The sequence below is a fragment of the Frankliniella occidentalis genome, unplaced genomic scaffold, assembly GCF_000697945.3.
Source record: "Frankliniella occidentalis isolate FOCC.00 unplaced genomic scaffold, Focc_3.1 Scaffold17, whole genome shotgun sequence".
NCBI classification, from domain to species: Eukaryota; Metazoa; Arthropoda; class Insecta; order Thysanoptera; family Thripidae; genus Frankliniella; species Frankliniella occidentalis.
In genome coordinates this window covers 1,417,823-1,428,378 of record NW_026267147.1, presented here as the reverse complement: position 1 = coordinate 1,428,378, position 10,556 = coordinate 1,417,823, and the positions used below count along the sequence as shown (strand labels likewise).

Genomic DNA, 10,556 nt, shown 5'->3' with positions numbered 1-10,556 from the left:
GGGTTCGCTTTTTATCTTTTCTGGCCTTTTTTCACGACTCTTTTGTTTCCCATCTTATTTCTTCTACAACCTTTCGCCTTTCCTAGACCCATAAGGGGAGTAAGTAAACTGGGGGCCTAAAGTAAATGGGGTAGGCTGTCGGCTGCTTGGTTCATCGAGCTCACAAAACTAACCCGCGTCGTCGCACATCACCATCGCCCACCCTGTCATCGTGCCTGAGGTACCCGGGTTCATTCCACTGACCTGTCACGTACCTTGTGTGTGTGTGTGTTCCCAGATTGGTAGTGTGAGCCGGACCCGAGGGCAGCCACGGCAAAGCCAAGGGCCGGACACCAACAACACCCTTAGGCTCCTCGCAGCTTGCGCAGGTAGGCAATCGGTGAGGCACGCAGAGGCGACAGGTGGTGCAGCGGAGGCGGCCGAGGCGGACCATTTGGAAACGCCACATGCATACCGTTGTTATGGTATAACGAATTTGACCCTCGGCCCTCACCCGCCGGGGGAGTGAGACTTGTTTGAGATGGCCATTCCGAACAGTACGTAGCAATTCTGTTTTTATCTCTTGATGATTTTTCAAAATGTAATTCCCACCCTCTACGTATCTTTAAATTTACACACCTAGCATACATTCACCCGGACGACTTCGGCTTGTAAGATGATAAGCTATTACTTATGAGAGTGCGTACTTTTTTTCTCTCTCTCGCGGGCGCATTCCAGTGGCGTTTGTTCATCAGGGCTCACCGTGGTATTGCCCCTCCCCCCTCACTCGCCCCTTATTTTCTTCTCGAGGTAGCCTAATGGCTACATCGTCTCTGCTCCTCTCTTTGCTTTGGAAGGCGACGCCTCGGCTCGGCTCGGACCGGCTCGGCCTGCCTCCTCGCACTGTCTCTTTTTATTGTACTGTTTTTGTACCCCTTTCGCTTCGATGGTCTTTCTTCCAGCGTGCGGGACGGGGCGGTCGGGGAGTGACCATAGAGGTCCGACTATACTATATCTTAATTATTGAAAGGGGGAGAGTACAGGTGTGTGTGTGTGTGTGTGTGTGTGTGTGTGTGTGTGTGTATGTGCGCGTGCGTGTTTGAGTCTGTGTTTGAGGTTCATGGGGTTAAAAAAACAATACTGGAAAAATAACAGGAACATTTTCAGCGTTTGAGTAGAACAAGTGTCTGCCTCTGTCCAGTGATTTACACAAAATGAGAAGTTGGTTGGCAGAAAATTTACATTCCACGCGTAATAAAGCAAACACGCCGAGAGGACTTTTCAGTCCGCCCCTGCACCAAGATACTCATTAAAGCGAATGGTTTCGTGTTGCAGGCGCTCGCAGCTGCACCTCGCCAGCCTGCTCCTGCCTCTGCTCCGCCGCCAGCAAGTGCACCAGAGCTAGCAGCGCTGATGACTCCCTGTGATCCCGCGAGTGTGCCATCACGTACCGCTCGTCTCCTATTTATTAATAATTGTAATTTACTTTTGACGTTATTTTATCGGCCATGATTGTCCTCAGACGACGTTATTATTTATTTTAATTATTATTATTTATTGCATGCGAGGAAGGGTGACGGGCACCCTCCCCATCTGGCTGTGTTCTGTAAAGTATGCAATAAACGCTTCCTGTTCCACGAACATGTCCTTATTTCGCCCCATGGTGACACGTTGGTGAACTCTCGGGACTGATACCAGGCATTTATGCGACGTGTCTGGCCCCTTTCAGGACAGCACCCTGTGCGTATCATCTTTTTTAAAAAATACAGTTTCTTGTTTTGGTTGGTTCTTTTTTTGTATCTTACGGGACTCTTATCGTAAAAACTGCCCGTGAAATCAGAAGCTAAAAGCAACACGTCTGTGTCAACTAGAAATATACACACATGGATGGCAGAGCGAAAATGCAGTCACCTGCCCAGCAAGAAAATTCCCTATTACTGTCACACTCTACTCTGGCCACAAACCCTACACGTCTGAGAGGTATTTTTTTCTGAATAACGATGCTTCTAGGAGAAAATGTACGAGAGGGGCTTGTATGTTTACGTCCGCATGACTTGTGCAACCTTGTGCCTTAGCCGCCCTGCGCGGACTTGTTTCGCAGTGCATGCTTGCTTTTGCTTTTGGCACATGATTCTCTGTGTGTGACATCTTCCTGGCCGGCACTGCAACGACCGTTCGTTCCTCTTATTCTCTATCTTTCGGCGCTGGGAAACCCTCAAGCGCAGTGAGTATGCGCCGAGACCAAAACAAGTTTCCGATATATTTCTCGAATTTGTACCTCTTTTGGTAAAAATGTAGATCGAAAGTGTGATGCATCCACATTTGACATATATTCATACACACTACAGAAGGCACGGGTGGCTCACCCCTCATGGCGAAGGTGAATCAGTCTCCTCCAACCCCTCGCCCATGACCCTTTCTTGCCCCTTTTCTTCCGCAGTAGCCACTGTACTCTTCAAGCAGGAGAATATAAGAGAGAGAGAGAGAGAGAGAGAGAGAGAGAGAGAGAGAGAGAGAGAGAGAGAGAGAGAGAGAGAGAGAGAGAGAGAGAGACGCAAAACACACTCGGCCCCACACAGGAGAGCACTGACCCCCTCCCGACACGCCTGGGATAATGATACAACGTGATGAGCCGGGACGCGCTATTTGAAACCTGTCACGTGATTTGGCGTGAAACAAATGACGGTGTGAGTCTGAGAGTCGGTGTCGGTGTTGCGCTGCACAGAGTCCTTTCAGAGATTAATCCTTCACCCGCCCTCCCTTGACGCGGCCGCAGCTCCTGGACGTCATCTGTTTACGGCACACCTCATCCACTAACGCCTTGAAACAGTTCATGATAGTTTCCTCTAGATTTCCAATGGAAAAGAAAAAGTTGAGTACGAGTTCAATACCAATTTCTACTCAACAAAGACGAACCACTGTAAAGAAGACAAAAAACAATATGCTAAAACTTGAGATGGGTAGTGCGACAGGCTCTGATTCCTTCCGTCTCCCTCCTCTCGTCGTCTAAACAAACGAGAGATGACCGGGAGGCTCGCGTTTCGAGGAAGAAAGGGTCCTCGCACGAAGCGCAGCATAATTTTGAAAAATATCGGCAGAGGTCGTCGGGTAGGTAGCGAGGAGAAATGGGAAAGGCTGGGGCAGGGGAGCTACGCTCGAGCTACGCGGCCACTTGAGCGTAGGGAGGGGGGATATTTTGTGGGGGCGGGACCGACACGTCCTCAGTAAATCCGTCCACAGAATTTGCGCGTTGTGAAAACACATCCACAAATTTACATCCAATGATTTGGACGTAGTTTAACACATGTGTTTGTTACGTCCACAGTGTGGATGTACTTGTGAGGCTGGTGAAAATAGCTCCACAAATTATTTTGTCACTTGTCTCCTCTTATTTACACCCAAACGGATCACGTTTTGCCCTCACTCTGAAAATCCAACAGTACGACACTTGCAAGAGTGGGACAAAAGTCCTACACACTCAAGTAGTGCAAGTGACGCATGTAATACTCTGAAAACTCTAGGAATACGCACTAAGAGTAGGACGTCCCCACCCTTGAAAAATTTACAGCATTTTCATACAGTTACCGCAGGGTAATTGCCTCTCATGTCCCGCTCTACACAGTCGCGGTCGAGAAAATTGTGATTTTCATTCACCGATAAACAAAAATTGTCCAACTCTTTAACACTTGCAATAGCACAAGCACAACAACTCTGTTGCGCACTTTCAAGTATTGAAGAGTTGATCACTTAGTTTATCAGTGTAGATGGAAAACAGGCATACGGGTATGCGTTTATTCTTTGGTTGGTTTGGTCACTCCTGAGGGAGGATGTGAATCACAGCGGCGACAAGTAGCGCCAGATTTTGTAGAGGTATTTTCACCAGCCTCACACGGACCGAAAGTACATCCACACTGTGGACGTAATAATCGCAAACGCCCATTTACGTCCAAATCATTGGACGTATTTCCGCAAAGCGCTTCATTTACGTCCAAACTGCTGTGGACCTATTTACCGTGGACGTGTCGGTCCTCCACCATTTTGTGGCCGTCGCGAGGAAGGCTCGACCTGATGGCGGCGTGGTAGCGAATGGCCGGGCGGGCCGGCGACTCCCGTTAAACCGCACTCCAGCCTCTCCAGCAGCCCGCTCCAGCTCCAGCAGGCCACTCAAATGTCCATTTCCTGCATGATTTGTGCGGAGGGGTGGGGAGCGGGGGGACAACCTCCTCCACCACCACCGCTGGATGGGTTCGAACCTGTCGCCCTGGTCCCCCGGCCCGCTGCCCCGGGTGGCCACCCCGTCCCGTCGCGCCTCGGGCAGTGAGTAGTCAGCTTTCGCTGTTTATCGGCTTCGGGCTGGACTCGTAAACGCAAGCAGGGAATGGGATGTGGCACATTGCGAAGTGTCCCGGTGCGAAAACGACTCCGCGTGTTGTGGAGGCGACCGGAGGCGCCCCGGGCCACCACCGGACCACCACCGGACCGCGTGCGTGCGGCAGTCGTCAGTCTGGTCGGGTACGCGACACGGCGCCAATAATAAATAATAATGATATAATCAAACGTGCACAACGAGAGTTCCAGGAGACAAACTTAACAACAAATTTATTTACAAAGAAGTTCTTACAGGAACAAACAACAAGGAGCGCGTCCCAGCTCCAGACAAGTCTTCTCTCTCACGCCCAGCAGTGGCGCCATCGGCCGGTGAGCCGCTATGGTGAGCTGCGGGCCGGGGCCGGGGGCGCCGCTGATGAGCCTCTACTGTGACGCATGGCCCTGCTGAGTGGCGGCGAGCAGGTACGGCATCAGTAGCTCCAATCTCTGCGATGAGCTGCAAAGAAAAGGATCTTAAGTAAGAGAAGATTTGGCTGACAGATAAACAGCAATGTATCTCTTTCTTTGTGTGTGACAAATTTAATTGAGTTCGAATAATACAATTCTAGAAAGAGAAGCAAAATAGCGTACCTTTTGGTGGAGCGCACCAGGTCCTTGCAGCCTCCCACGGCCACGCTGTACACCGTCCCGACGGGGCACTTCCTGACCAAGTCCCTGACCAAGGGCAGCGGCAGGGCCTCGGCCATGTTGGCGGCCTCGGCCTTGGCCCCGTCCTCCAGGTGGGCGTCGTGACCGAGGTGCGCGGCCAGAGGGCCCAGCATGCCCAGGGTGGCCAGCTGCGGCCCGCCCAGGCAGAACTTGAAGAAGAGGAAGACGAACACCGAGATGAAGAGGACGGTGGGCATGGGGCTCTCCGCCATCCTGAATTCAAATGTGACGAAAACAAACGTCAATTTGTGTTTTCCTCAAAAACCTTTTAGTGTATACATTTCAGAATGACTTTGCAATTGTCTACACCCACGCCGCGTGACCACGGCGGCTTGCGTGTTGTGTGTGTCATGGGCAACGCAGGCGTCTAACAAGAGGACAGGCCTGTCGAGCACGGGAGTGATGCGGGCTTGCCTATCAGACCGTCCTCAGGCGCTTGAAGGGTAGGCGAACCTGTCGAGCACGAGAGTGATGCGGGCTTGCCTATCAGGCAGCCTGCAGGCGCCTGGTGGGTAGACGCACCTGTCGAGCACGAGAGTGATGCGGACTTGCCTATCACACCGTCCGCAGGCGCCTAACGGGTAGGCGGTAGGCGCACCTGTCGAGCACCAGAGTGATGCGGGCTTGCCTATCAAGCAGTCTGCGGGCGCCTGATGGGTAGACGCACCTGTCGAGCACGAGAGTGATGCGGGCTTGCCTATCAGACCGTCTGCAGGCGCCTGACGGGTAAGCGGTAGGTTAGGTGCACCTGTCGAGCACGAGAGTGATGCGGGATTGCCTATCAGACCGTCTGCAGGCGTCTGAATAGGTAGGCTTGCCTATCGCATCGTGTTCAGGTGCCTCCTACCCGCGCTCCCGCGCACACGAGCAGAACACACTCGCTCGCGGGCTTGCTTCCGGATCTGCGGACCGCGACTCGTCGACTTTCTCCCAGACAGGGACCCGACCGGTCAGAGCATTATGTGATGTACTGCGCGGCCTGGCCCGGTCCGGCCTGCCGGCACTCAAATCAGGTCCGCCACCTTCTAGAACCGGGGACTAGGAGGCCAGTAGATATTGATATTTTTTGCCGAGTATTTTCCCATGTCAATCTTCTGAGAAATCATGCCTAATATTGGACTCATGACACTTCTCTTAAAAAAGGAAAGCATCCACCAATGTTGTCGGATATGTTACGAAGCCATAAAAAGAAGTTAATTATTGACAATCATAGTGTCCTTATTTACGGGGAGATTTTGAAACTTTACGGCGGCATACCGTTGTATTGTTGTGCTGTTTTTGTCACATCAAAAATTACTGATAACGTTTCATGTTTAATATTTCATTTAATAAAATCACGGTATTTGAAAAATGTTGATGTGTCTCTGTCTTTGAATCACTCAGCTTATTTACTTAGTTTCTTAGAGCGTTGATGTTAAAAAATTTAAAAGGAATAAAACGACAACATTTTTCAAAAAATGTCTCCTATTTGCCTGACTCAATAAGAACGGGACACGATTAAGTGCAGCAGGGTCTCAGCCCTCCGTCTCGCTCGCGGCTCGCCACAAGACCTCTAGACCTCCCTCCGTCTGCCGGCGGTCAATACTGATGCACTACTTCACCTTGCTGTGCGATCCCGGAGGACACTGGGGCGTGCTGAGGAGTGCGGGAGCGGCTGCTGGGCACCGACTGTCTTTCCACCGCGCCCAGTGGCGACCAAGAGGCCAACGAAAGCGAAAGTGAGGGGGAGGGGGGAGACCTGAGCAGTGGGGGAGGTGCACGATGGGGGAGTGCCAGAGGGGAGGAGGAGAAGGAGGTGCGGAGGTACGAATCCCGGATTAGGTCAGATCGAACCCCCCAGAACGATTCGCACAACAAATTATGGGAATTTCGCGTGTCGGCCATTTCTTTTATGGTTCTGGACTGGAGTGAGTGCGTAATTCGGGTTTCTACCCCCACCCCCCTCCCTCTCTTTTCCCCTTCCACTGGCAGCCGGCAGCTTGTAGTTTACATAATGTTTTGGACAAGTGGCGAAGGTAGGGCGGGAGGGAGGACACCTCGGAGGACAAACAGCAAGCTTCTTTGTTATCCAACTGTTTGCTGACCCGATTGCCCCGGGGGTTATGAAGAAGAAGGGCTGGAGGAGAATCTGGGGAGGCAAGTAGATGAAGCATCAGCAGGGTGCTTGTACTGCACCGATAGGTAGCGGATTGTGGGATTTATTCCAACATCGTTGTGATGATATTTATAATAATAAATAACAAATAAATAAATAGTACAAAACAATAAATTAGAGAGAATTTCCGTCGTAGTTGACTGCTTGCGGTATCGCAAGGGTATTCACAGCGCTCGTGTTTGCGTATGTCGGGTGCGATGGCTGTTTCCAGCAGCAGCCAGCCAGCCCTGTATAGCGGAAAAATCGGTTTACATTATACAGGAAATACCACACAAATGTGTAGAAAAGGCCCGAACATGAGACCATTTCGGGTCAGTTTTGACGGTACCATTTTGTTTGCCGTATTGTAGCCCAGTCATCAGTCTCGCGGCACGGCGTCCTCGCACACGCCCTCCTCGTTGCGCACGCGCTCCGGCCCGCACTCCTCGATGCCGGTGCCGATGAGGTGCACCTTGGAGTCGATCTTGCCCACCTCGTCGTCCTCCTTCTGCTCCACCTGGTTCGTCTCCACGGCCGGGGCAGCCTCGGCGGGGGCCACGATCACGGGGGCGGGGGCGGGCACGGCGTCAGCCGCCGCGAAGATGGCATCGGGGACGGCGATGACGCCCGGGGCGACGATGGGCTCCTGGGCGGCGACGGCCTCCTGGAGGGCGATGGCCTCCTGGACGGCAACGGTCTCCTGGGCGGCCACGGCCTCTTGAGCGGCGACGACCTCCGGAACGGCGACGGTCTCGGGGGCGGCGGCGGCCTCAGGGGCGGCGGGGAGAGCCTGTTTGTCGCCGAGCGGGGTGGTGGCGCCTGCGGGGTGCATGGGCAGCAGCGCGGGGGGCGCGGCGGGCCGCTCGGGGGCCACCTCGGGCACGGGCACGGCCACGAGCATGGGCACGGCGGCGGCCGCTGGGGCGGGCGCGGGCGGTGAGCGCAGCGCCACGACGGGCGAGTGGGCGATGAGCACCTCGTCCTCGCCGATGGCCTCGCCCATGGCCTGCACCTCGGGGTGCAGCTTGGCGAGCGGCGACTGCAGGATGGCGGCCGGGATGGGGATGGCAACGACGGCGAGCGGGCCGGCCTGCAGGGAGCGCGCGGACTTGCCCTCCTTCGCCACCTTGGGGTAGAAATAACGTTGTTACAATTCTTTTTATCCGGCCCATTTGCTGAAAAGATCTCATTTTTAGCGGCCCAGGACGGATTCTCTCACCTCAGCCTGGACGGGCTCCGCGTCCACCTCCTCGCGCTGCTTGAGCCCGTCGCCGGGCACGGCGCCGTGCAGGCCCTGGGGACGAAGTCGCTGCGGCACCGCCTTGGAGGCCAGGTCCAGCAGGCTGATGCCGGTGTTGCTCAGCTGCGCAGAGTTGGAGGGCGCCAGCACCACGAAGAAGTTCTGCAGACGGGCGTCGATGTTGGAGTCGCCATCCTGCCGCTGGTCGTACCTGTCGACGGAACGCAGCAGGTTCACTCAGCGCGTACGTACGTGCAGTGGTGTATTTTAGACACCAATTCAGTCAGTCAGTTGGTCAGCTCGTGTTTTCGTCCCCCGTTTGCTTGCTGCTGCCAGCCTCAGAGAGATGTCAATGTCGATGAGCGCCATATGATGTCAATCACACCATCACCACGCCATCATAGGTCAATCAGAACGGCCTTTCCCTCGGCGGACTGCCTTTCTTTTTGTAAATCGGAATCAGTTCATTGCCAGCGAGGTCGGCGGTCGGGCAACGTTCGGCGGCACCACGCACAGCCCGTACATAAAGACACCACTGAAACTAATTGGGGAACCCCGGGAGCGGAGGAGTTATAGAGATAAGGACTTCCGGAGAGCGACAATGTTGTGCTGTGATAAGGGCGCGCGGGGGGTACCTGACGCACACAAAGAGCGCACAGCCGCACTGCTCGATCTGCTGAACCAACAGCCGCATTGGCCGCCCGGAGGCCGGTCCAGAGTCAGTAACGACCACTCTGGCCGTTGCGTCCCGGTGCGGCGGCGGTGCGCACGGAGATGGGCGGGCAGCAGCCTGACCGCCCGATAATTCCAACAGGCCCTTCCCCCCGTCCCCCTCTCGGCTTGGGACCCCAGCCGGCGCGCTATATTCGGCTGTCCGTGCACTCGCTCTGCACTGACTTGCAGGGATACGTGTAACGGAGCGGACTGTACACAGCAAAACCATGAGTGAATAATGACTACAATCATTTTTGGAAGCATTCCATCACGTATTTGTTAGCCACCCGTATTTAGCAGCATGAGGAAGTGACAAAAATCCCCGGGATGACATTCTTGTGAAAGAAAGCCGGAATATCATCGTTTTCATCAAAATTAGTTCAATATTTTAACCGTGTAAGCCGGACTTGTAACGGCCCGCTTCATACACCTCTTTGCGAGCTCCACCTTCTCCGAGAATGAGCCGCATGCTGCATCTCCTACCCGGCCCCTCCCCTCTCGCTCGCTCTCTCTCTCTCTCTCCCTCTCTCTCCGTCTCTCGCCCTCTCAGTCCCTTTCTCATTTTCATTCGGATGAATGGGTGGAGGGAGAGGATTGTAAAATGGTACGGACTTACTACGACTTTGTAGAAATACCGATATTAGCTTGCTAAACTCGTTTCTTTAAACTCCTAAAATAATTTCTCATCACATTGAATGAATTGCACCCACAACTACATACTCCTGAGACAGGTCTGGATCGGGGTGGAGTTGTTTGTCCTACCATCAAAAATGTTTCCCTGAGTGTGGCTAGAGCACAATGTGGTCACGCTCTGCCGTTTTTCTAACTCCCAGGATGCACAGTTCCACTCATTTTTTATAGTGCACTGAACACGTTAAGTGAATTTTTGTTTTACTCGGAAGTATGAGGTAAACCCCGCATGCAATCAATAATTGCAATCAATAATACAGATTTATTTGCGGTCGCATCAACTCGCATTAACTCAAATAATCACGAGTAAGTCTAGTGAAATCATGCTGATGTTTTTGACGAGATTTTGGCGAATGTCCTGACCCGGAGATCAGGCAGTGGTCACCACCGCCACAGGGAAGTCACTCCCCCGTGTTACTGTAGTGCGCCTCGCCCCCGGGACCGAGATCACTGCCACCCAAGCCAAGGACACGGCCGGGGCCAGCAAATCTCTCCGGACTCGGACACCGGTGATCGCTGTTGCGCCGGAACCTCCTACCTCGGGCCGTGTTGTCCACCGGCTCCCCGGCCTCGGGTATCCCTCTCTTTGGCCACCTACCCACCTGATAGGGGACGCGACGGCCAGCGTCAGCTGCAGAGCCAGCAGGAGAAGCGCAGAGTACTTGTTCATGGTCGGGGTGGTGCGAGTCGACTGGTGGCAGTCCTCCACGGGCCGGTCGCGAACACAGACAGACGGAACGGCGGGGGGCGGGCGGGCGAGGG

The 10,556-nt window shown here is 53.8% G+C and overlaps 2 protein-coding genes and 1 long non-coding RNA gene across 3 annotated transcripts; 1 reads left to right on the top strand and 2 right to left on the bottom strand.

Moving 5' to 3' along the window:
* The first annotated feature begins 6 nt into the window (after positions 1-6).
* On the top strand, positions 7-1,616 carry LOC113204825 (uncharacterized). The gene is made up of 2 exons (XR_008010813.1): positions 7-368; positions 1,315-1,616. It is a non-coding gene; the product is annotated as an uncharacterized LOC113204825 (long non-coding RNA).
* A 2,935-nt stretch (positions 1,617-4,551) lies between these two features.
* LOC113204800 (uncharacterized) lies at positions 4,552-6,735 on the bottom strand. The gene is made up of 3 exons (XM_026420113.2): positions 6,618-6,735; positions 4,939-5,229; positions 4,552-4,804 (listed from the first exon to the last, which is right to left on the bottom strand). The coding sequence occupies exons 2-3, from the start codon at positions 5,226-5,228 to the stop codon at positions 4,732-4,734; spliced, it is 363 nt and encodes a 120-aa protein (XP_026275898.1). The 5' UTR covers position 5,229; positions 6,618-6,735; the 3' UTR covers positions 4,552-4,731.
* Positions 6,736-7,198: 463 nt separating this feature from the next.
* LOC113204844 (calphotin-like) lies at positions 7,199-10,531 on the bottom strand. Its single transcript, XM_052264239.1, has 4 exons — positions 10,397-10,531; positions 8,370-8,601; positions 7,500-8,276; positions 7,199-7,398 (listed from the first exon to the last, which is right to left on the bottom strand). The coding sequence occupies exons 1-3, from the start codon at positions 10,462-10,464 to the stop codon at positions 7,530-7,532; spliced, it is 1,047 nt and encodes a 348-aa protein (XP_052120199.1). The 5' UTR covers positions 10,465-10,531; the 3' UTR covers positions 7,199-7,398; positions 7,500-7,529.
* Between the last annotated feature and the right edge of the window lie 25 nt (positions 10,532-10,556).